Genomic DNA, 24,443 nt, shown 5'->3' with positions numbered 1-24,443 from the left:
TTGATTCGTGAAGGAACATATACGCCTATTTCAAATGTGTCGTAGCCCGCTGTGTTATATGTGTATTAAATAGATAAGCAACTAATCGAAAATAAAAACAAGTCCAGTTTAACAATACTTATGACTCCCTCGCAGCCCCCAGCGGTCGGAGTCACACAGCGCTCCTAAGCAAAGCTGCAGCATTCTTGTTTTTATGCCTTTACACATTCACATGGCCATCATGGATCAGGATTCAGCCATTTATATGTGACCCATGAACCACTGCAGGTCACGGGGTGGTTTTTCGAGTGCAACCTTATTTGAAATAGCTATGTAAACGTTTTCGAAAGAGCCCTTTTCAAATCTATGATGGAGCTTTTATGATTTAACTAAGCTGAAAACTGTTATAGACATTCCGAATCTCTTTAACCTCTAAACTCTAAACTGTGTGTTCCCGCATTCAGGTTTCTAGGGCACCTAATAGAAATGCTTGGAATGTCGTTGGTTTTTTTCTACTTTTTGCCCGCGAGTAAAATGGGGGGCGTTCTTTAGACTATGAATCAATAGTCTGCAAATGACACCACTGCCTAATGACCGATAAATTGAAATAAAACCCGTTATATCTTATGTCTGCCTTTGTTTTTTAACTGTCGGGCGTGATCGGGAGGCTTTTTAAAGCCTTTTAAAAAAGGCAAGTCCAATAAAAAGAAGTCAGAGTCAGAAAGAACACCAAGCGAGAAACTTCAAGGAAAATGCAAGGTTAGTACGTTTCCTAAGGAGGATGACTAGACATATAATCCACTTAATTTTACGGTGGCTGAGCAGTGCGGCCACAAAAGAAGAAATTGAAAGTGTATAGTAGGACATGGACAAATGCATATTCTATTCATGTTGATACTCTTTGCCACTTTTCAGCTCCTATTAATTGTTCGATTCCTGGCTGACAATTTTGGGCCTTTGTCCCAAGCCTTTTTGTCAGAGTTATCACTACTTTACGACATTCTATTTTCATATATTTATCACAATTTTCACATGTTTTTGTTTATTTTTTATTTTGTTACGTTAGTCCTTGCCGCTTACACAAATTAAATGCGAAAGTTATGTTTTTTTTCGTATGTTCTGTAGAAAACAATCGAGAAATAGAAATATGGTAAAAAAAGAAAAAAAACGCGTGCAACTTTATTTGTTCTGGGCTAGAAAATTTGCCAAGTTGCTTCACTAGCACAAGACATTTATTACTTTTTCTATCTTTTAACAGTTTTCAAGGTGCAGTTCACGTTGGCATGTGTGGTCATCGCAAGTGCTATCGAGGCTGCTTTAGGCGGTGCGAGTAAGTACACATCCAAACGCCAACCACCATCTTACCGCGTGACGCGTCTTCTCTATCCTACACCAATATCAAAATATCTTATGCCGAAGTAAACATATTTCCACTGCGCTTAATTCTATTTGTTCTACTCGGTATTAACAATGGAGAAAGCAAACGCCTCTCTCGTAGTGCACTCGATGCATCTGCTTAATTTGTCTTACCCATAGTCATCCCTGATGGAGACCAACAAGGGGGCTTTCATACAAATTAAGCGCTCGCAGTTTTTGTTAAGAAAAGTGTTATTGAGAAATGTCATTTTAGCTATCGAAGTTTGTGGTGCAAAACTCCAAAAATTGGGCTGCTTCCGTGACAGACACGCTTCACGTATTCTACCAGACATGATCATGACAGACCGTGACAGGAGCAGCATAGTTTTCAGTGGTACTCAAATGAACTGGCCAAAGACCTTTCAACCCTACCTGAAAAGGTAAGAGCGCCAGCCTCACTTCTTTCGACTTCTACGCTAAGAACGTGACAGTAGGGTACCTGTAGCAGAATGACTTGAATATGCTATTCTACACATTCTCTACCAACCATTCCCATTCCAGATTGATAGAAAAAAACGCGACCATAGCTTACACAACCGTAGCGTTTGCTTTCTCCCTTGTGTTTAGTATCGCCTGCCGATGCGCCAGAAAGGCCGAGGCAAAAGGCTACGAGATCTTTGGTCTTCAGTACTACGGCGAGTGCTGGAGCGGCGTCGTGACGAATGCTTTAAGATACGATAAGTACGGCTCATCGGACAAATGTCTGCCTGAATACACCAAGAATTGTGACGATAACTCTACTGAGATATGCATGGGACGTGCCTCCACTAATTACATCTATAGGTTCGCGCCAGGTAATACGAGACTCATCCATTACCTGTAAAAGGTCTTGACGAAATAGTAAAAGGTGGCCACGATAAGAGGAGACAGCATTAGGCATTTAGCCAATCAGAAGGCCAGAAATAAATCATTAGATGATTGTGTCAATCAAAACTGGTTCTTGTATTCTGATTTGTTAACTAAAACCTATGATGACCACGCATGTGTGCGCTGTCCCATGGTAACGCGTAGTTCATTTTGCTTGCCATTTGTTAACTTGCTAAAACCTATGACCACGCGTGTGTCCGCTGTCCCATGGTAACGGGTAGTTCATTTTGCTTGCCATTTGTTAACTTGCTAAAACCTATGATGACCACGCATGTGTGCGCTGTCCCATGGTAACGCGTAGTTCATTTTGCTTGCAATTTGTTAACTTGCTAAAACCTATGATGACCACGCGTCTGTGCGCTGTCCCATGGTAACGCGTAGTTCATTTTGCTTGCCATTTGTTAACTTGTTAAAATCTATGATGACCACGCGTGTGTGCGCTGTCCCATGGTAACGCGTAGTTCATTTTGCTTGCCATTTGTTAACTTGCTAAAACCTATGATGACCACGTGTGTGTGCGCTGTCCCATGGTAACGCGTAGTTCATTTTGCTTGCCATTTGTGAACTTGCTGAAACCTATGATGACCACGCGTGTGTCCGCTGTCCCATGGTAACGCGTAGTTCATTTTGCTTGCCATTTGTTAACTTGCTAAAACCTATGATGACCACGCGTGTGTCCGCTGTCCCATGGTAACGCGTAGTTCATTTTGCTTGCCATTTGTTAACTTGCTAAAACCCATGATGACCACGCGTGTGTGCGCTGTCCTATGGTAACGGGTAGTTCATTTTGCTTGCCATTTGTTAACTTGCTAAAACCAATGATGACCACGCGTGTGTCCGCTGTCCCATGGTAACGCGTAGTTCATTTTGCTTGCCATTTGTTAACTTGCTAAAACCTATGATGACCACGCGTGTCCGCTGCCCCATGGTAACGCGTAGTTCATTTTGCTTGCCATTTGTTAACTTGCTAAAACCTATGACCACGCGTGTGTCCGCTGTCCCATGGTAACGCGTAGTTCATTTTGTTTGCCATTTGTTAACTTGCTAAAACCTATGATGACCACGCGTGTGTGCGCTGTCCTATGGTAACGCGTAGTTCATTTTGCTTGCCATTTGTTAACGTGCTAAAACCTATGATGACCACGCGTGTGTGCGCTGTCCCATGGTAACGCGTAGTTCATTTTGTTTGCCATTTGTTAACTTGCTAAAACCTATGATGACCACGCGTGTGTCCGCTGTCCCATGGTAACGGGTAGTTCATTTTGTTTGCCATTTGTTAACTTGCTAAAACCTATGATGACCACGCGTGTGTCCGCTGTCCCATTAACGGGCTCATTTTTAGTTGACGGAGGCTGGACCACCTTCTCCGACTGGAGCGCATGCGCAGTGTCGTGTGGCGGCGGCGTGAGTAGCCGCACTCGCACGTGCACGAGGCCCGCCCCTGCGCATGGGGGCAAGATGTGCGAAGGAGAAGGCAGACAAACTAAGGCTTGTAATACAATGCCATGCCCTAAAGGTAATTACTAGATACACAAACATAGCCATGGCGGATGGTCTATTACACCTACCTTTATTGACTATTCATGTTGATTGGTGGAGAACATGGCTAATGACAGGCACATTAGACCTGAAAGGCTCATCATCCATGTGGGATGACATGTACTTTTCCTGTTATCTTTTTTCAGCGCCTTGCAGTGCGGAAGATGTGGTGAATGCCATCATGAATGCAGTCCCTGCTGGTAGTGCTAAGGTGAACAACAGAGTTTTGACGGCTGCCATCCAGATCGCTAAAGGTACATGGTTTGCCTTCAAATACCTGGAAACCCGGCGTCTGCTTCCACTTGATACAGTTGCTTGGTGTAATGTCACCTCAAGGGAGATAAGCTTCTATACTCATTTCGTATCAATAAAAGTCTGTCAACAAAACCACTTAAATACCCTTTTACAGCGGCCGTTCTTCGTCGTCGTTCGTAAAATTTTTAGTGTTCTATACAGGAACAGCTCCAGCCTGACCATACATGTTGCTAAGAGTCGTGATCGCCTTGTGGTTCTGTCCAGACTTCAAACGGCTTGCAAGTTACATAGCGACTGAATTATCAAGTATTTATTGTCATAAGACTAGCTTCCCTAAATAGTGAGTTAGTTCCCTTTCTTAGTTCCGACAATATTGTTTCTGCAGGCCTGGGCGACGTAGCTACGTGTTCACCAGTTCGCTTAGGTTTACCTCAATTATCCGACAACGATAGATGCTATTGGAACTTATTCCCCTGGATGTAAGATTTGGGCCTTTCGGGGGTAGGACACCTTGTAAGATTTGGGCCTTTCGGGGGTAGGGCACCTTGTAAGATTTGGGCCTTTTGGGGGTAGGACACATGTATATCCTTGTTTCGCCGCTAATCAGTATGCTATTTATGCAGCCATTGAAAACAAGGTACCCAAAGACATGCCAGTAACCAGAGAACAGCTCAAGGCGCGCATCAAGAGAGTAGTGGCAACGAGCGGCGTAGAGTTCGGCCGTGAGATGCTAGGAGTGATGCTCCAGAGAGAGGAAAACTGCTCTAGAGACGTCAACGACATCATTAAGGAGATTCATGACAACATGGGAGATAAGGCATTCAAAGTAAGTGACGCCCAGGTAGGGCGTCTTGGTAACAAGTATTCCTGGGAGGGGGGGGGGGGGGGGGTTAGGCGACTAGCATCACAAAGGGAAGGAGGACAATTATACACGGCAACAAGACATTCAAGAAGGTAAAAGAAATCCAGGTGGTGAGATGACAAGTATCCCAAGGAGGACTTATAAACGTCAAGAAGGCATTCACGCTAGGAGAATTCCAGGATATGAGGCGACTAGCATCCTAGAGGGAGGGTGGACTAATACACGGCGAAATTTTAACTTAAAAGTCCCCTCGGTGAGGCGACAAGACTGTACGGTGCCGGGAAGATGGCAGGGGGAACAGTAGTCAAATTGATTGTTTTATCGACTTTTGCAAATACCCATCCAAAGTCAATTTGGAAAGTGCAAGACCGAGAACTGATAATCACCAATTTTCTTTAATGCAGGTGTCCCTATGTCTATTTTTATGTCGTAGGATTTCCTAGCTGTCAATGGGAACGTGTCCCTTATTTTCGTGGTCGATACGACCGGGAGTATGACTGCGGAGATCACTGCTGCAAAGAATACCATCCAAGCCCTCACTGGCTATAAGAGGTCTGAGGCTGTTGACTACATCTTATCCCCTTACAATGACCCAGGTATGTTACAAGCTCATTTACCGCGTAAAGGTTAGAAAATATATTAAGGTATGTTACAAGCTAATTTACAGCGTAAATCTTTGGTAAGAAAATAAATAAGATAATAAGGAAATGAACAATAGGGGCGTGTCTGTGTCCATCATTAATGTCCCTTGTATTCAGCCCCCATTACTGTCCCTTGTATATTTACAGCGTGAGAACCAACAATACGGACAGTTATGCGGTCACATACTGTCAAATGGTATCCACCAATTGACTACGAGGTTTTATTTAATAAGAAAAACAGTAATGACGACTGCTAAAAACAATTGTATTAAAACGGCGACATGAACAAATACATGTTTCGGATGGATTTTATCGCGTGATTGTATTATCTATCAAACGCCTGAAGGTTAGCCCTTGTAATTTAGCCTAACTATGTTCGATGCTGTGATAATTTAAGTAGTATAAAATGTGGGTAAAGCACAATAAAAAAAAATAAAAAAACACAGAACTTAAAGCGATTAACATCCTTTCAAGTCGATACTCGTAGGTGATTGGTGGAAGCCTCAAAAGAATAATCCTTACTTTCGCTCTGTAAAGAGCAAATAACGTAGGTGTGTTCGAGACTCCGACTGGCTAGTCATCAGAAAATGGCATTTGGCGTCGCTGGAATTAAGATAAATCTTCAGGCTCTAAGGGAGGAGATTGAATGATGCTAAAATTTTTCATTCCATGTGTAGACAGTGGTCCAGTCACTACATATAACCAATCGCACATTAACGAGTTCAAGAAGGCTGTAAGTCATCTTTACGCTTACGGCGGATACGACTGCCCCGAACTGACCTTTAACGGAATAATCAACGCCATCCGACAAGGCAAGCCGAAGCAGGGGTCACCAATCTTCGTCTTTACTGACGCACCAGCGAAGCCAGACGGCGAATACACACGTGATGCTGTCATTGCAACAGCATTAGAATATATGATCCCGGTGAACTTTTTCTTCAACCCTGAAGGATGCAGCACCCCAGACAAGGACCTCGATTACCAGGCTATTACTGCTGGTACCGGTGGATCGAGTTGGATGTTCAACAGTGCGTCCGATATCTCGTCCACTGCCGTGGGATTCGTGGAGGCCGATCTCGATGGCTCTACGATTATAGCCACGGGGGAAGCCCCTGCTGGCACCCGTAAAAGGTCCCCTTTGGGCGTGGTCCCCCATACAAAAGCGGCAGTCGTCGAATTTTCCGTGGATGATAGCATTGACAAACTGGTTATTTCCATCGAGGCTTCAAAGTTCTGGCACCATATCAAAGTCTTTGACCCGAGTTCTGTTTGGATGCCGGCAACCTTAAACATGAACAACGGCATGGTTTGGTTCTACGAAGGAGATGCTGTCAAGACAGGCCGATGGCGAATTCAAGTGCCTTCGCTTGTAGTGGGCTTTTCTTACCAGGCAAGTAAACAATACAGCTCAGGCGTGAGCTACGGGCGCGCATGGGGAGAGGGCACTCCCTCGACCGCCTTTTAGTGGGAACCGCCCAATAGTTGGGATCGCCCAACAGTGGGGACTGTCCGATTGATGTTAATTTCTTGTTAAAGGATCGTAAAATATTATTTTTTTCCGTGATATCTACGACTGCGCACCCCACCTTAAGCGAATCCTAAACACCCTAAACAATAAACAGTTGGACCCATTTATAACCGACATCGATCGGGCAAGAAGGAAATCGTTTTGACGGCACGATCCTTTTTTATCAGTTTCCTACTAAGCCGCTTTGACCTATGTCACGTAAAGCACTAAGTTGAAGGCGTTACGGAGACGGGCAGTGTTTGATTGTAGTTAAAAGGCTACCCCAAAATACGATGCTTGTTTATCTAAAGATACAATTCAACTCAGACATCTAATCATATTCCTTTGGATTACTCGCGTTTTTGTCTGGTTTTAGGTTAAAGGCAGCTCTTTGGTCAACAATATGTTTGATGTGGTGTTCTTAAAGAAGACTCGCTCGGGAAAAGTGACCATTGCCAACCCTCTATTAGGTAAAACCAAACTCCGTCACTAGTGCGGACAACTGCAGTCCATAAACTCAACATTTTAACGCGAAGTATTTATTGGTTGAATACTTATATTTGGCGCAAATTAAACTTCAATCGTATGAATTTCGAAAAGGGACTATTCCACGCAGTTTACTATTACATTATCTAAGTTTATATTTTCACTAATGATACAGAGTCACCTTTTGGGTTTACAATTATGATAGTCTCTTATGGTAGTCCCTTTTAGTCTCTTATGTGAATCCCTTTCCTGCAACTTACTTTCTTCTTCAAAGGGGAGACGTCAATGGTCAAGGTGATCTTGCCGCAAGGATCGCGCCTTGAGCATTCAAGTCTCAGGCTAGAGGTCACGCACTCTGGGAGTGGTACGGCAATCGCTCTTAACGACAAACTCGAAGGAGAATTCAGCCCGTCTGCAGCATTCCGTCTGGTACTCTTCGCCATGACGCGCACGGGCCACCGGTTGCAGCGCGTTTCGCGCGAGATGAGAGCCACAAGTGCCGTCTTGCGCGCCAAAATCTCCAACGATCTCCTGGTTCTCAACAAGAGCTGGATGAGCCTGCAACACTTCGTGCTTTACAACAACGGAAAGACTGAACAGTTCACCTTTCAGGCGAAAGTCTCCTCCGAGAGAGTCAGTGTGGAAACCCCAGGCCCAATGACGGTGCGAGAGAAAGGAGAAAAGAGCGGAATAGTGAAGTTCAGCAGGTGTGATCTTGACTCGGGGGCCACTGTTACCCTAAGTGTGATCGCTACTGGGAAGAGCTCTGGGGTCATTACTACGATGACAATGCACTTGATGGTGGCGTGAGGGGCAGCGGGTCAGACCTCAACAATTGGAATAAATTGGCGGTGGAATAAATCTTTGAGAGTTTCGTTAGCGTTCTACAAGTCTATAACTTTGTTAGCGTTGTAGTTGTTTATTTAAGCTGTGAATAAAGATAAAAGCATTACGTAAAATTGGTTCTTTAGAAGCAATATTATCGTGTGGGGTTTGCACATCAAGTCCCACGCCATGGGCAGCTAATAGTTTGCTGGCTTATAAAAGAAAACAGCAGCCAATATGTTTTGTAAAAAAGCACCTTCAATAATGCTCTTCCATCTATGCTGGATTATCTGGGATTATAAAATAGTGGCTAGATGGGCTTAACCTCCTATTTGACCAACATATTATGATGTTGATGGGAAGTTGTCTGCAACTCTCACTATTCTTTACTATACAATCATTTACACAGAATCACCCTAGGATTACATATCATCACCTCCAGTACTTTTATTTAAGTTTTATTTAGTACTTTTATTTATAATTGAAATTCCTTAAAGTTTATAGAGCTTTTAACTTTATCCAATGTGCATTATCTCCAAGATTTAGTATGGAAACAATAACAATGTATGTTACGATCCTAGAAGTCTCGCCGACACAATGCTGGGTGTGGAAGCCTGTAGGGGTTCGCTAGTACTAACCAGACTGCACCACGAGAACAATTACTGATTTATTGGCCACGATACAGACGGTAAAATCTACAATAATAACTAGATCAGCTTCTAATTACAAAATCAACGGTAGCTTTATAATATTAAAAAAAAAATCACAATCAAATAAGACAACAACTTACTTCCAATGTTCTTCTATAAACTTAAAAAAATCCTCCGGGAAATCACAATGTTGATATACTTGATAAAATTCGTAATAATCTCCGTTTAAACTCAATAATACTTCGTTCAAATTCTCCGTGCATAAGCGGTAAGAAACTAACTCCAGCATAAAGAAACAAGGTATCCAGTAACACAAATAGATTATGTTAATCAAACTATCTAATAGGTGCAAAAATAACAAAACGGAAAGAGTCTTGCTAGTAAAGCAAGAGTCCAATTACTATTTACAGTTCAGCACAATGTAGGTATGTTTATGGCTTGGCTGGTTTCATGAGTTCTTGGCGCTCAGCGATAGTCTCGTCCCAATCAGGCCAAATTAAAGCCTTCATGCGTTCACAGTACTCCACTATATTTGTCAGCTCAGTTCTCATCAACTGGCTCTGCGGTGAATTGACATCATGCCACAGAATCACCGCTAGTAACCCAAATGCCACTGTATCAACCAATGTAGGCTTATTTCCCATGAGGAAAGCTTTGTCCCCCAAGATCTCAGAGACAGCACTCAAGTCCTTTAATGCAATGAAGTATATCTCATCCCTTGAATGCCTGCCTATACCATGTCCATCTAGATATTGGTTGACACGCCACTTAGCAACTCTTGCTATGTTGGTGCGCACCCATTCTGGCACATTCGGGAACATTATGTCAACACTCTTGGATGCATTGTTTTTCTCTATCCAACGGAAATACACCATGGTCCTGGGATAAGTTTTTAACAATAAAGAGGTGAATCAAGTGAAAGAGAAATCTATTGGGATCATATATTTACTTTCTTTTTGAGGTTTTGAAATTCACCTAAATGATTTAGATAAATGTATAAAATTTATTTTGAGACAAATACAACATGTTTGTGACGTGTGTAATGTCCGGGCTACCTGTGTACAATACAATATATTTTATTTGTACCACAAGATGAAATTACAATACAAAACTGTACGGGTACTGGCTGTCTAGAAATAACTAAAAAGCTAATCTAGCTAGACAGCCAAAATTAAATAACTTACGAGATTCTGTCGTCACACGAGGCACAAGTATAAAAAACAGCAAAAAATAGACAAGCAAACACGAAAAGAAAAGGAATGTATGAATAAACTTAGATAAGAACGGAACATACAGAGCAAAAATTATACATACATGAAAATATACATGGCAAAAACGTCTCAGATCTAGTAAGAGGTTATGAAATTTCTTTTTATAGTTTTTTTTTTAATCGGTTAAAGGGTAGCTGCTTAGCTGAGTAGTCGATTTTATTCCATGTTATAACTCCTTGGAAGCGAATATTGAACTTGCCATAGTTTGTACGAACTGATGGGAGACAGTAGGATGAGCTCGAGGCTAGCTTGGTTTCATACGTGTGGCTTGAGCTGATGGGTGTGAAGAAATTATTGAATGGAGTAGGTAATAATTTTGAGTGAAATTTGAACATGAATTGACAGTTTAGATACTGTATGATATAATATCTTGGAATTTAAGGATTTGTAATTTTTTAAATAGTGGAGAGGTAAGCTCAATAAACGAGGAAAAAGTGATAAGACGGATTGCTCTTTTTTGTAGTCTAAATAAAGGCATTTTTGTGGTTTGGTAAGTGTTTCCACATATTATAGCACCACAGGTAAAAAATGGGTAAATGAGGGCGTAGTATAATTGAGTACGAATTGTGGAGGTAACATAATGACGTAGCTTTGCTATTATCCCTACCCCCCTGGAGATTTTCTTACAAGTTTGGTTAACATGCTCCTTCCAGTTAAGGTGAGAATCTTTTATAACTCCAAGATATTTGTTACTATCTTTTTGTTTAATTACCTTATTTTGTAACCTTAAGGATATTGATCTATGTAACTTCTTTTGAGTAGGATGAAATATGATACAATTAGTTTTGTCGATGTTCAGTGAAAGTTTATTTGCACAAAGCCATTATGGACTTTGGTTAATTCAGAATTCACAATGCTTTCTAAATGTTCGAGTTTTGGGTCAGTAAGAAACAGATTTGCGTCATCTGCAAACATATGAAAATCGAATAGGTTGGAGCAATTATGAAAGTCATTTATATACAGAACGAAAAGAAGTGGACCAAGTACAGACCACTGTGGTACACCACAAGTGACAGAAGCTAGCAAGGATGAGGAATTCCCTATGGAAACAAATTGTTTCCTGTTTGAAAAGTAAGAAACAAACCAGTCATATGCAATTCCACGAATGCCATATGAGTAAAGTTTAGATAATAAAATGTCATGATCAACCGTGTCAAAAGCCTTGCTAAGGTCGAGAAAGATTCCACAGGAGAACTGGCCGTATTCAATTGCCTTTTGTATTTTGTCAGTTATCAGGATAAGAGCATGCTCAGTTGAATGGTTGGCACGGAACCCAAACTGGTTATCATGTAATATGCTGAACTTCGTAAGATATGTCACAAGTCTATTATACATAAAGTCTTTCTAGGATTTGGTTAAAAATGGATAAAAGTTATATCGGCCTATAATTTGATAGTGTTTGGTGTGAACCTGACTTATGAATTGGTATGACACGTGCTATTTTGAATGAATCAGGGACTGTTCCCAAGGCAAAGGAGGCATTGTATAATACTGTATCTCCAGGGGCCTAGAAATAACAGCATACAGTGCCTTGAGCAATGATATTGGGATACTGGATTGACCACAAACCTTTCCTGATTTCAAATTTAAAATAATGTCTTGTATTTCTTCTCTAGTTGTAAGATTGAGATAGAAGCTGTTACTGATTGGAGTGGGAAGATAGTCTAAAAATGATGAATTTACTTTTGGAATAGCTAGATTAATTTTCCTTCCCAAATTAAAGAAAAATAAATAAATTCATTGGCTATCTCATTACTGTCTATCAAAACCTTATTTCTAGAAGTAATTATTTTTGACGGTACCGAGGAGGCCTTTGGATAGAGTGTTACAATTTCCCTAATACCTTTCCATAAGTTTTAAACATTTGATAAATTACTTGAGAAATAATTTTCATAATATTTCTTTTTGCTTATATTCATTAAATGATTTAACTTATTTCTGTAAACTCTATACCTAGCAAAAATACACTGATCCCTTGTCCTAATAAATTGCCTATATAATCGATTTTTATAATTTATTGAAGATTTAAGACCTAATGAAATCCAGGGTTTCATTTTAAACTTAATTTCCTTTCATGACACCTTTCTAAGTGGTACATGACAATCAATGATCTCATTGGATTTTCTAAGAAAGCTGGAAAATAAGTCATTAATATTCTGTAATTCATTAAATTGGGAGGACCAGTCTACCCTCTGGAAATCTGAAATTAAAGATTCAGAATTGAGCCCTGAGTAATCTCTCTTGAAAATGTTCTTCCCAGCAGCATGAATATGTATTGCATCAATACATAGAAAATTTGGAAGATGATCAGTTAGATCATATAGAATGTTTCCACTGTATGTTGCGAATTCCAGAGAAATGAAAAATATATTGTCAATCAATGTTGCAGAGTGGCTGGTAATTCTGGTTGGTTCTAAAATATGCGGCTGAAAAGAAAATTCTGAAAGAGTGTTTATGAAGTCCCAAGTTGGCAGATGAGACTCTGCCTTTAAGAGGTCCATATTAGTGTCTCCCATGAAAATGGAGAGCTTAGATTCCTTATTGATAGTATCAACAATCTTGTAAAATTTATCTAAAAAAGGCTGTGGGGCATTATTTGGGTGCCTGTATATGACCCCACAAACTAAATTCTTATTTCCTTTTAAGTTAATACTTTCTATCCAGAGGGACTCCTCAAGCTCAGATATTGAGTTTAGATCTTCTCCTATAATATATTTTAATATATCTACTATAAAGAGCCCTACTCCCCCTACTGCAAACTAAGAAGGTTGAGAAATATACCTGTATCCAGGTAAGGAGCAGTTTGATGTGATATCTTTCCCAATTGTGTGCCAGGTCTAAGATACCCCAATTATCTGAAAAGAATGATTCAGCGTACTTAGCATATCCTGGAACTTGTCAAAGTTCTTGGAAATACTTCTAATATTGCAGTGTAAAAGCGAGATTTATTACTTAAACTGGAGAGCTCGAGCGGAGAATGAAACTCATGAGGTGAATAATAATTTGAATTGACATGACTAGGTATATTGAGGTCAAAGTCAAAATCTCTAAGATTTGGTAAATTAGTAATGCTAGAAATTACATTTAGTTGAGGCAAGTTTGCGAGTCGAACACGATCTAGTGCAGACGAACAATAACAGGCCGTATTAAAATTAAATGACAGCTCCAGGAGTTCTTCAAAATCTAAATCATGGAATGCAAAGGTTTCTCTAAGACAAAGCGGGCAGAGCCAGAAATCGTTGGTGGCTGAGAGATAGTTGAAATGTTTTAGCGTCATATTTGAGCATTTATAGTGACTCCATTGGGAACAGATCGCATTCAACGGCACGACTATTTCTATTTATTGTCTTAATTTATTGTCTTACTACTAAATGCCAAATATGGCATTTAATAGTCATTTAGCTAAATATACGAAAAGTTACTGCAAAATAAGGTTTATAAGTATAGTGTAATTGCTTTGTTGTGGTGCCGCTTGCTCGCTTCTGAGGTCTGCCAGATGCTGAAGGCTCTTGATCTGGATTGCTGGACTGTGTTCGTCCTTGCGAATGAGAACTTTGCCATGCACCGTCCATATGAACTTGAACCGGAACTCTTTCTTGAAGGAAAGAGCTCCCTTGAAAATGGCCTTGTTATTTGCAGTGAGGGACTCGCTGATGTAGATAGAATTATCAGCAAGTCTGCCAATTTGACCACCAAGGTCTCTCATGGAGTGGTCACGCAAGCGATCCCTCGCCCTGTAGATTGCATCTCTCGTGTCACGGCGTACAAATTTCGTAATTATGCTTGGCGGGAAATTTGAAGTTGCCATCTTCGGCTTGATCCTGTGGCTTGTTGATATTTCGGCCAACGAGACATCAATTCCCGCCAAGGCAGCAATTTTACAGATAATCTCCAAGTGTTTTCTGTCGGAGTGGCCGGGACGCCTCGAAATTCGAGACATTCCCGGCGACTGTACTGTTCTTTTTTATTAAATAATCCCTCATTGTCTTTAAGCGATTTCTTTACTGAGTTAATTTCAATTCTCAGTGTATGGTTGACTGCTTTTAGTTCTTTGATCTTACTTTCTTGGTCCGCTACTTGTTTTAGTAGGACGTCATATTTCTCGGCCAGGAAATCCAGAGATTTCTTTAGTGGCTCGAGCTTTTCATCAATAATTTGAATAAGAACCTCTCTTGTAAGATTGTTATTTGCCATCGTTACAAGTGAAATAGATGAAACACAAGGATAAATACTAATAACGAACAAAAAGACAAGCTTGAAGACAAGCTTAAGTTCAGTGCACGGAAAGTGTATATGGAGCGAACACGCACACGTCTGACCTCGACAACAACACGATCGTCACCCCTCACGACCGAGTTATGACCGGGCTACCTGTTTAAGGAGTATATTATAGGATGTTCGTTGGTTTTAAAAGCAGATGGTCGAGACATGTAATAAACAGTTGTGTTTACAAATGCTATAACGTGTTTTAGCAGTTTTATTTTGTTTTACAGGACCATCTTTCACAATTAAAATAAATAGATGCCAAAGACAGCAATTCTAAAAAGCGGCAAGTGAAAAAAGGATTTTAAGCAGTTAAAAAACAACAAATAAATCAAAGATAAACATTCAAATTCTGAAAAGGGAATTTAATTTGATTATTTGAATTTTCTAAAGAGCTTTGAAATTGAAAATCATTTCCTTGGCTGCCCAAAAGAGGATTGGATTTCCTGTTTTGACTGGAAAATCTGAACAATGCACTTTCATAATTTGTTAAAATTCCAGAAGAGCAATACCACAAAATATTTACATAAGGAAATGAGGTAAAATAATCTGTTTTGTCTATTGCCTACCCAACAAAACTAAAACAAAACATGACTAGTGTCTAACTAGAAAACATATTGCTACTTTAGACACTAGGCATTTCCTTAATTGAAATTCATTTAGTTCATCCTTATAACATGTAAAAAGAAAAAAAAGAAAAACAACTAGACACTTATACACATCAAGAGACCATGAGATAAAAGAACAAATCCCCGTGGCCCATGATGTCATCCACGAAAGCAATTTTTAGATGTTTTTAGCTTGTCCATCATAGCATCCATATATGGTTCGTCACACCATATTTGGTTATGGCACCTAGAAAGCCAGTACATTTTCACAACAAAGTTTTTTCTCTCTGTACTTCTTTACTTCCTTCGCTACCAGTTTTTTATGCTTTTAGCTGCTCCTCATAGCTCATGATCACAATGTAACTCATAGGGTTGTAATGTTAAGCCATCTAATGTTAAGTCAGGCTGACTCCTTAAAATACTTCTTTTTCTCTGCATTTCGGTGAGATAGAATACCTAGGCATTCTGAGAGTCTATTTTATATTTATTTTATGCATTTTAATACAAGAAGGCCTTTATTTTTCTTTGATTTACGATATTTTCAGATGAATGAACTTCAATTCTTCACACAAATGCTCAGAAATCATGTCACTCGAGAAACCCTTGTCACTGTTATAAGATTTACTTCATTACAAAAATTGAAAGCTTTTATTTATAAAATACCTGTCTTAATAACCACAATATTGGTGTGAATATAATGGTATTAAGTTCTGGATGCATCTTTTTCATTAAAAGGGAATTGAAAAGCATTGTGTGTTGTGAACACAGATTTATGATTGATTGCTGTTTATAATTTAGGTGCACTCTGTGATGTCCAAGAAACAGGTGGTTGGAACCAGCGCACTCTATGGGAGATCATCCTTAAAAAGGAAGGTATTTTCGGTCTTTGGAGATTCACATTGCTCATGCGCGTAAGACTCCTGTTTCTAGGATACCTGAGTGCTAGCAAATCAGAGACATATCTTAGAATAACTGCTTGTTCTAAAAATAGCTTTACGGAGGACATCATTGTAACATATACCCTAATACGGGGGATTCGTTCTCTTACACCATGGTCTCTTGTACATATATATAAAAAAAGGGAAGTGTTAATAATGATTGATTGGTTGATTGATTGATTGATTGATTGGTTGATTGATTGATTGATTGACTAAGAAAACATGAAGATGGAAAGTAGTATCAATCTACGTTACACATGAACTCGACCCGGGTACATTATTCTTTGCTGTGGTCTTTAATTTCCGTTATTGTTGAAGTCCTTAATGTCAGAACTCATCGCTTTCTACATTATCATGGTGATGTATGGATACTTACCAATACGTGTTTTCATCTAACATGACGGCCAGTGTCCTTGCGACTGCGCGGTCCTTCGCACTAAGTTTTGCGTCCAAATCGACGCCAAACTCTTTATTCAAGAACTCAACACAAAAGTTGGAGTCTGCCACACACTGACCATTATACTCAATCCAAGGAATTTTTCCTTTGCTTGAAGAAGTTGAGCTAAAGTAGTTCTTGTACGGAATCTTTGCCAAGCGTAAATAGCTCTCGAGTTTCAGTGGAAATGGAGAAATGGACGGCACTGTAGTAGCTACAGCAGGCTGCCGTAAGAGGACAACTCCTTTGGGAGCAATAACTTTTGGTGCTGCACTTCCAGGCAGAAAAGTCTTTAGCGCAAAACGCAGCGCTCGTTTAGCAGCCATCTTGATTATTTATTAAACCACAGGTATCCCAAGCACTTAGTGCTGGCGTTTGTTCAGTGGTCCAAATATTGTCACAGGGGCCTCGTGACCTCTTCTTGTGAACAGTGTTTAGGGAAATGGCCCCTAAATAGTCAAGATTCCATATATACCCCCAATGTGCACAAACAATAACCTTCGGTCGAGGCTTTGAAATTAAAGTAAATGTATTAGAATTAGAAGAGAGCCCCGACATAGATGTCACGTAAAACGGGCACGAGGCTCATGCAGGACGTACCCCCAAATAAAGAAGTTGGTAATAAAACGGATATAAAAACTAATTGTGGTGGCAGCCATAGTTCCGTGCGATGGACCATGTACAGGGTAAGTCTACGTTGAATACATTGGCAAATAGGGCCTGATAGTCATTTAAGCGCGAGTAGGCCAGAGAACTTATTGATCTGAGTTAAGTTACAAACGAGATATCATGGTTTTACAATACGATGAATTCGGACTATGCTACTCGGAACGTGTTGGTGAGGAGGAAATGCCCCCCTCACTCCCTCAGACCCGAATAATATGGATTTACCGCAACTTTAAATTCAATCTATAACTGTCACTATGGAATTATTAACTTCGCTCACGTCTATTATATTCCCAGGTAGCTCTGATTGATGTGTCATCCATTCTAATGCGTCATTGGAACTATAGGTGACCACCGGTCGGGCGGTCGTATTCAGCAGGTTAAGCTGGTTACAGTCTGACTTCGGCAACTTCTGAGTCATGTCTGTTATCACCCTTGGAGGATCGTACAGACCTCTATCACGAAGTTGTTGGCACATTATACAGGCTCGCCTGGTGGCCACTAATTTGTAGTTATTCCTCCATTGGAAATACTTCATGTAGGCCTGAAGGTTATTATCTAAATAAACTAAATACTCCGCTAATGCTTTCGGGGACTCAAAGTCTCGGACATCAATATACGAGTTTGGGACGGCTAGATGGGGGTCCCAATACTCGGCCCCTCCCATTACAATGGGCACAACACCATTCGCCAGCGCGTTCTCCCAATACTTTTCCGTTATGTAGTCTTTGCAGTTCTTGTTCTCTAGTGCGAGATAGAACTTGTATCGTCTTAACTGTTCGCCACACGAGCGCGACTTGGGGCAGGTATACGTCCCGCAATAGCCATAGATGTTGACCGTTACATATTTACGCAACTCAAACACATAGTTATTTCTCTCGGAGCTATGGCAGTTGCTGACCATCCAGGCTACAAGCATGTCCTTGTACGAGATATCAACAGGCGTGACCATGTCGCCCGCCTCTAGCGGAGCATAGCGACCGTATGGTACAAAGATTTCTGAGTCTCTCCGGTACGACATCGTCCAATTAAATATATTTTTCAACGGCTTGATAAGCAAATGCAGAGGCGTCTCCATTATGTAGTAAAACCATATTTGATCGCCATTGGATCGAGTCCTATTTGGAACTCGCTGAGATTTTAAGTGCATGTCTAGAAAATGGAAGCCAACGGCATCGGCTTGTGATATGAGGCTTTTATCGTACGTTACATAACAAGATGGGACTTTGCATCCAACAAACGACTTAGTACCTTCAATTATGGGCGATCTTTGACCTCCTAACTCACGGCGATCCATCCATTTTCCGCCAAAGAATGTGGTATACAGGAGAATCAGGGTTTTGTTAGCGTAAGGCTTGGCATTGGTGGCATCAGTAGCGCCTGAGGAGGATCTGGGTTTGCGAATTTCCAAGAAAGATGAATACAACTTTAGTAGTATAACCGAATATATGAGCACTCCAGAGAAGGTTAAAAGGATGTAGACGTTAGTTCTATTTGATCTAAGGTACATGTCAGTTTGTTGATGATCACATGTGGCTATAAACACAAAACAGCTTAGTCTACGTTTATTCATGATTCACTGACACGCCGCTATAATTAATATTAATGCGCTATCACTGGTTCCACCAGTACACCCATTAAACCGAACGAACATGTTTCCTTGGAGCACCGTGCAACACTGTGCAACCTTTATATAACAGACACTATAAGAAATGGGAGAAAAGTCCCTTATAGAGATATCGCTTAACTTAGGCTATACTCAGGGGCGTAGACAGGAAGATGGCCAAGGGGGCCTGGGCCCCCCTTCTAGCAGCCAAAAATACAGTAAATGTATGAGACATTATCTAGAAAACAGGAGACAATGCATTGAAGAGGCCTTTTTAACCCCTCCTGTTAAAAATCCTGGCTACGCCGCTAATACTGGAGCTAAAATCAATACTCGAAAACGTATATGTTTATAGGTAATGTGCTGGTCAGCGGCTACTTAAACTATTTCTACACGTGAACATATTTTGCTATTTTAAAAATAATAGCGATTATACAATTAAAGAAACATTTCTGATGTATTTATTTTATTCTTGTTGTTCTGTCCTTTTTATTTGTGTACTTTATTTCTTCGGAGATTTCAGATCAGAAAGATTTCCCTACAAAATATCGCGATCGATTTTTGTACTAAAAATTTCGAAGACGTTTCGGCGAATGACTTATTATTTTCTTTACAAATATAATTGACTTTATTTTAAACCGTGCAGGGGCTACAGGCTGTTTATTCAGAACAATGCCAGACGAATACCATCTAGAAAGTCTTTGTGAACAAATCAGCTATGCAATAAATATAAAGACTTTGAAAAGGGATAATAGTTTTGCTTAAAATATTTTTGCCAATCTATATATGATAACTAACTATTTGATTTACTTGAATACTAGTGAACGAAAAAACTAGAAGTCAAAATAAGGGGAAAGCCTTCTAAATTTTATCAAAACTAGTTATATTCTCTCCTAGCTAGTTATATTCACTCGGTCCGGTCGCTAAGATAACCCGCGTCGCGCGGTAAGAGTAAGTACTTTCACAGTAAGTACTTTTGTCAGTTCACGAACTTCCCAACTCGTGCGAAAACAGTTTAGTGATTTACCGTCACAGTAAGTACTTTTGTATGTTGTATCTTATCCAGTTCACGAATTTCCCAACTCGTGCGAAAACAGTGTAGTGATTCACCGACGAGCAATCAGGGTCTCCCCAGCTCACAACTCCCTGCAGTACCCAACGGTCAGCAGTTTTACAAACGAAAGGCCCACCACTATCACCATAGCAACCGCTAGTCTTGGTGATCCCGGCATCCCCTGCGCACACCATACTGTCCGTCACTTCCCATGTGCGGTTATCAGTGTGAAGTCCACCATTAGGAGAGGTGTTCAGTTTTTCAGCGCATGCGCGGTTTGACACAACAGGCATGCGAGCTTGCTGGAGAACTGGGGCGGCAGACCCCGGATGGAGGAGTTGACCCCAGCCTAGAATTTAAATCCGTTTTTAAGCCTTAAGTTTAATTGGGTTTAATTGTCGATGAAGAGAAATGGAGCCTTGCCTATATGAAATATTCAACAGAAGAAATATTCGCAATTATTGGTTTACACCTTTTTCACCCGGTGATACAATGGTTAAAAAGCTAAATGACGACCAGGACAATCTTACGATTTGTTACATGTTTGTCGTCGTAGGACATGTAAGTGTTATACGTTAACCATTAGAAGAGAGACGGAATGTAAAGAAAGAAAATTTTTGGGGGTTTCCTGGCCTAAAATACTTAAAGAAACCACAGTATTTCGACCCTAGGAGTTTTCCGCAAGAAAATCAAATGTGCGCAAACAAGATGCGCATCGTTGTCTGATTAAACACTCACTCTCACCTGAGATATAGCATTCACTGTCTTCTGGGACCTTCTCTTCTTGCGCAGGGAGACAGACGGTATTCACGAATGAAGTCACGAAAGCGGGGCGTGACAGCTGCAGTAACGCAACGTCATTATCATACGGGACATCCCGCGAGTAATGTGGGTGCTTGATTATCCGTCTAACATGAAATATCTAAAAAAAAGGGAAACATGATAGGCAGTGTTGCAGATTCGCTTACCTTCCCGAGCGCTACCCGACGGTATAGCGACTGTTTGTCGACTTGGCTTACCTACTCCGATCTCTTAGTCAATAACCACGAACACCACACGATAGCTTAACGACTAGATTATTACCTGTTTCGCGATACCTCGGTCGTGTAACGGACGATATTCGCTATACAAGACAGCTGAACGACTGGTTTATCAATGTAACTTACCTGTTCCGATCCTTCGGTCGTGTCACGATCGACGTCCCCGAGCACTACACGATACTTTTTCGGGTCTTCCGTGAGTATACAGTGTCCAGCGGTCAACACCCATTGCGGCGCGATGAGAGAGCCCCCGCAGACAAATCCGTGGGGGGTGACGTGTAACCACGCCTGCCATGGCCATTCGCCGAGAGTCGCGTCGTCTCCGGATACGACACGAGAAGACGCTGAGTCCGACACACCGCAGTGCTCTACGAGATCGAGACAGGCATACCGTGAATGCTTAGCCCCCTGATGTGGAAGGCGGGCAGAAAGGTGCTAGCCTAAAAGTTCGCTTTTAATTGAAGCTGATTGGCGCTATTTCCAAAGAGTGGCTTAATCAAAGAGCAAGAGCTATTTGAACCTGGGTGATAAAACGAGTTTTTACAGGGTAAAAATCCGACTCACCAGCATTAGTCTGAACGAGCGGTAGACTCTTCTCATTTTGTTTGAGCCATTCTAGCATCAAGCGCCCTCGATTTACTATATGATGGTGACCTACGGAACAAATCAAGTTGTTAGTTTGCTAGTTTAAAAAGACATCAAGCTGCAATGTAAGAAAGCGTGTCGTATTAACAGAAAAATATCAATGGGGGGGGGGGGGGGGGGATATGTCTGTGGTCTCTCTTAATTTCAAACAACGCGCTTCGTACAATCATTAGGTATAAATACGCATGAACATTACTTTTTAAAAACACCCAAACCCCATAAAAAAAAACACCCCAACTTACAAAATCTTACACAGTGACAATAAACAGCTCAATAAGACCCGTCGAAGACGCGCAGATTTCCAATATCAGTACTTAAGATGCAGAAAGGTTATGGTGACAGATAAAGACTAAAGGATGAAAATCCGTGGCTTTTGGTAGCAGGCTCTCATAGGTATTATCTTAGCATCACACGAGGTATAAGGACTTCCTCTGAGAGAGGAGTTCACTTACAATTATTAATGAGAGAAAACTTGAGAAAGAGGAAAACACGCAGTTCCAGCAACGATGATCTATTTACAAAAAAGGAAGAATGCTGTTTCCCAGAGATAACCGGTTTTGTGGGATATATGACAATATGTTTTTTTATTAATTTTATACCTTCTACAAACACAGCATTATCTGTCTTCAGCTAAAAGAAAAAGCGAAAACTTCTGTTTTTAGAGAATAGATGTGAAATCTTAACAAGGCGCACTGCTTGCATACAAAGTCTATGGGTGATGAATAACAGCGAGTGGCATGTGGTGGTCGAAACCAATATTGCTCAATTAATCTTAAAGAGTAAGAAATAAAAGTATAATGGAAACCAAAATGTAGAACATCCACCAATACCACGTAAACAACGTTTCCTTTTATTGCGATTTGAAAAGTACGAATCCCTAAGCCCCTCTTTTATTAAGGACAATATTATTTTTCCTACAGCTCTTTCTGAATTCAAATGGTAATGAGCAAATAGTCATTGAACTTTGATGTTAAAATAAGGAATACAACCTTCGATGAAGCCCATTAACCGCGTTACCGCTTACCGAAAGGCCCTTTCGTCGTATAGTAAAGCGACTCACCTTGTTGTCTGCCATTTCCAGATAGAATGATTTGAGAAATAACCACAAAAAGGAGAAAACAGTTCATTTTCAAAAGAAATTGCGCGACGGCCTGTTCTTTAGATTGGTTTGTACATAATGCAGTTAGACGACAAACGAGCTCAAAACGCCGCAAGGTGTTCCATTGTCAAATGTCGACGACGAATTTGATAACTATTAAATAGAGCAAGCTTCCTCTTTTCATTAAAGGCAGTGTAAGAAGAACTTCAGAATTGGTCAATAGAACGTGTAGCGAATATTGCGGAAGAAAGGTTGTTTTCTCATTACATTCTAGAAAGACAGCGGGAAGTCGAGATCTTTGCTGAGGATAATGGAGTTTTTTGACCAATCATAGACTTCTAAACAGAGCGAAACAAAATATAAAATCTAAAGCTGTTTTGGAAATGCACAATTGATGATAGTGAGCCTGTCCAAACTGAGTTAAATCCTTACAAGAGTGTTAACGCATTGTTTTCGAAGTAATCTCAATATGATTTAGGAAAATCAGGCAATACACCGAATTCAATCGGTTTCAGTACCTCATCATAGGCGCCTAAAAACAAACAAAGAAACAAAACAGGTAATATGTAATTCCTGGAAAAATTTCATGGGGGAGAGACGGTGTAAAAAATCGGTTTCCATACGGCTACAGATAAACTTTCCCTTCTCACAGTTTATAGTATTGCCTTTGTCTTCAGAAAGAGAGACATTTCTAATTTTGTTAGCACAAAATTGGCAATTATGCAACAGGGGAATGGAGGATGTTGAGCCTCCAATGTTATTTTTTTTTTCATTACAACAAAGTTAAAGATCTCAAATGCATTCCGAACTCCTATATTTATTTCAACAATTAAAACAATTGAAAGTAGACTCCACCGATTAAACTCCTTTAACTACCACTCAAAACAAACCAAAAAATCTAGAAATAAAAATATAATGCACCCCAGAATCAATCTGTTTTCTTCCCAAAAATATGACCGATTTATTGTTTTACGAATTGTGTTCTTATATACCACATGGTTGAATACGACTCTACATTACAAGAAAAGTACACAACATGCAAAATAAGTATAGGAATTGCCGTCCTAAATTATCTCATCAATTTTATCACAACAAGGCATTAGCACCAAGATCTCTTTAGAGGGCTCAGCGAGGTGCCATAACAACAAACTAAAGAGCGAACCGTCCCGAAAGCCGCCGGCAAACCGAGGCGTGTACGGACCTCAGGGTGACGTCAGGCGTCAAATGTCAAGAACAAATGTAGCCATGGCAACCACCAATCAGGGGATAACGGGTAGGGCAGGTGGCGACTAGAAAAACAGTTCCATCAACATTCCAGAAAAATTCTGTAATTCCTGAGGCGCAACTACTCACGTGCATCAAAGCGTGCTATGGACGTTTTCTTTGCGCTATAGCTAGGCTTCATACTTCTTATCGATTCTACCCTGCTATCGTCCTGTCCACACGAAAACACGCACTTAGTTTGCCTAAAGAACATGCAGTTGAATGTTTAAGAGAAAAGATAGGAGGCTTCGATGTAGGATTTGGAGAGAAGTGAGCGACTGAGACTCTAATCTTGCAAACTAGGAAGCAGGTTTATACAAGCGTTTTTGACCCAAGAGAATCAGAGGTGAGTTGCACGAATTGGGTGTGTAGGAGATTCAATGATGACTGAATCATCTTGATGTAAAAATAGAACAGTGATATGGTATTATCATGTTATGTCGAAAAACACATGTAACTCTATACGCGAGTATTGCGAAAAACTTGCATCAAATGAAAGAAGGATTTTAGAAAAAGGAAGGATTTGA

General features: G+C 40.5%; 6 protein-coding genes across 10 annotated transcripts in view; 3 read left to right on the top strand and 3 right to left on the bottom strand.

Moving 5' to 3' along the window:
• The first annotated feature begins 1,229 nt into the window (after positions 1-1,229).
• Positions 1,230-7,024, top strand: LOC5514646. The gene is made up of 8 exons (XM_032384198.2): positions 1,230-1,309; positions 1,610-1,775; positions 1,963-2,189; positions 3,605-3,778; positions 3,948-4,055; positions 4,680-4,882; positions 5,352-5,514; positions 6,237-7,024. Exons 2-8 carry the CDS (start codon positions 1,687-1,689, stop codon positions 7,022-7,024), a joined length of 1,752 nt encoding a protein of 583 aa, XP_032240089.2. The 5' UTR covers positions 1,230-1,309; positions 1,610-1,686.
• A 373-nt stretch (positions 7,025-7,397) lies between these two features.
• Positions 7,398-8,511, top strand: LOC116619455. Its single transcript, XM_032384272.1, has 2 exons — positions 7,398-7,536; positions 7,827-8,511. Exons 1-2 carry the CDS (start codon positions 7,470-7,472, stop codon positions 8,360-8,362), a joined length of 603 nt encoding a protein of 200 aa, XP_032240163.1. The 5' UTR covers positions 7,398-7,469; the 3' UTR covers positions 8,363-8,511.
• Positions 8,512-9,031: 520 nt separating this feature from the next.
• On the bottom strand, positions 9,032-16,869 carry LOC5514598 (failed axon connections homolog). The gene is made up of 2 exons (XM_001634709.3): positions 16,484-16,869; positions 9,032-9,906 (listed from the first exon to the last, which is right to left on the bottom strand). The coding sequence occupies exons 1-2, from the start codon at positions 16,867-16,869 to the stop codon at positions 9,459-9,461; spliced, it is 834 nt and encodes a 277-aa protein (XP_001634759.2). The 3' UTR covers positions 9,032-9,458.
• A 416-nt stretch (positions 16,870-17,285) lies between these two features.
• LOC5514645 (alpha-(1,3)-fucosyltransferase 7) lies at positions 17,286-18,782 on the bottom strand. Its single transcript, XM_001634708.3, has one exon. The coding sequence runs from the start codon at positions 18,780-18,782 to the stop codon at positions 17,448-17,450; it is 1,335 nt and encodes a 444-aa protein (XP_001634758.2). The 3' UTR covers positions 17,286-17,447.
• Positions 18,783-19,260: 478 nt separating this feature from the next.
• Positions 19,261-22,966, bottom strand: LOC5514597 (chymotrypsin-like protease CTRL-1). Of its 2 annotated transcripts, XM_048728880.1 has the most exons (6): positions 22,615-22,966; positions 22,154-22,184; positions 21,474-21,563; positions 21,036-21,277; positions 20,614-20,791; positions 19,261-20,218 (listed from the first exon to the last, which is right to left on the bottom strand). In XM_048728880.1, the coding sequence occupies exons 1-6, from the start codon at positions 22,627-22,629 to the stop codon at positions 19,845-19,847; spliced, it is 930 nt and encodes a 309-aa protein (XP_048584837.1). In that variant the 5' UTR covers positions 22,630-22,966; the 3' UTR covers positions 19,261-19,844. The 2 variants fall into 2 exon arrangements, with proteins under 2 accessions (XP_048584837.1, XP_001634757.3); XM_001634707.3 differs by lacking the exon at positions 22,154-22,184 and having other exon boundaries at positions 22,615-22,963.
• A 1,007-nt stretch (positions 22,967-23,973) lies between these two features.
• Positions 23,974-24,443, top strand: part of LOC116619428 (kinesin-like protein KIN-7I) — a 30,153-nt gene continuing 29,683 nt past the window's right edge. For all 4 annotated transcript variants that reach the window (XM_048729303.1, XM_048729301.1, XM_032384209.2 and 1 more), the window contains exon 1: positions 23,974-24,262. The gene's annotated coding sequence lies outside the window, so the exon portion shown is untranslated. The remainder of the gene's footprint in view (positions 24,263-24,443) is intronic.

This window comes from Nematostella vectensis, chromosome 6, assembly GCF_932526225.1.
Source record: "Nematostella vectensis chromosome 6, jaNemVect1.1, whole genome shotgun sequence".
In the NCBI taxonomy this organism is placed as follows: Eukaryota; Metazoa; Cnidaria; class Anthozoa; order Actiniaria; family Edwardsiidae; genus Nematostella; species Nematostella vectensis.
The sequence above is the reverse complement of the archived record's forward strand: the minus strand, read 5'-3'. Positions and strand labels throughout refer to the sequence as shown.

What these genes read in the sequence shown, in the direction of transcription:
- LOC5514646 (XM_032384198.2), top strand. Translation starts at nt 1,687, where the DNA reads ATGATCATGACAGACCGTGACAGGAGCAGCATAGTTTTCAGTGGTACT. An exon ending in TTTCAACCCTACCTGAAAAG is followed by an intron (nt 1,776 to 1,962) that starts GTAAGAGCGCCA and finishes CCTTGTGTTTAG; the next exon opens with TATCGCCTGCCGATGCGCCA. An exon ending in CATCTATAGGTTCGCGCCAG is followed by an intron (nt 2,190 to 3,604) that starts GTAATACGAGAC and finishes GCTCATTTTTAG; the next exon opens with TTGACGGAGGCTGGACCACC.
- LOC5514598 (XM_001634709.3), bottom strand. Translation starts at nt 16,869, where the DNA reads ATGGCTGCTAAACGAGCGCTGCGTTTTGCGCTAAAGACTTTTCTGCCT. An exon ending in TTAGATGAAAACACGTATTG is followed by an intron (nt 9,907 to 16,483) that starts GTAAGTATCCAT and finishes AACTTATCCCAG; the next exon opens with GACCATGGTGTATTTCCGTT.
- LOC116619455 (XM_032384272.1), top strand. Translation starts at nt 7,470, where the DNA reads ATGTTTGATGTGGTGTTCTTAAAGAAGACTCGCTCGGGAAAAGTGACC. An exon ending in CATTGCCAACCCTCTATTAG is followed by an intron (nt 7,537 to 7,826) that starts GTAAAACCAAAC and finishes TCTTCTTCAAAG; the next exon opens with GGGAGACGTCAATGGTCAAG.
- LOC5514597 (XM_001634707.3), bottom strand. Translation starts at nt 22,681, where the DNA reads ATGAACTGTTTTCTCCTTTTTGTGGTTATTTCTCAAATCATTCTATCT. An exon ending in TGGAAATGGCAGACAACAAG is followed by an intron (nt 21,564 to 22,614) that starts GTGAGTCGCTTT and finishes TTTGTTCCGTAG; the next exon opens with GTCACCATCATATAGTAAAT. An exon ending in CAGTGAATGCTATATCTCAG is followed by an intron (nt 20,219 to 20,613) that starts GTGAGAGTGAGT and finishes TTTAAATTCTAG; the next exon opens with GCTGGGGTCAACTCCTCCAT.
- LOC5514645 (XM_001634708.3), bottom strand. Translation starts at nt 18,782, where the DNA reads ATGAATAAACGTAGACTAAGCTGTTTTGTGTTTATAGCCACATGTGAT.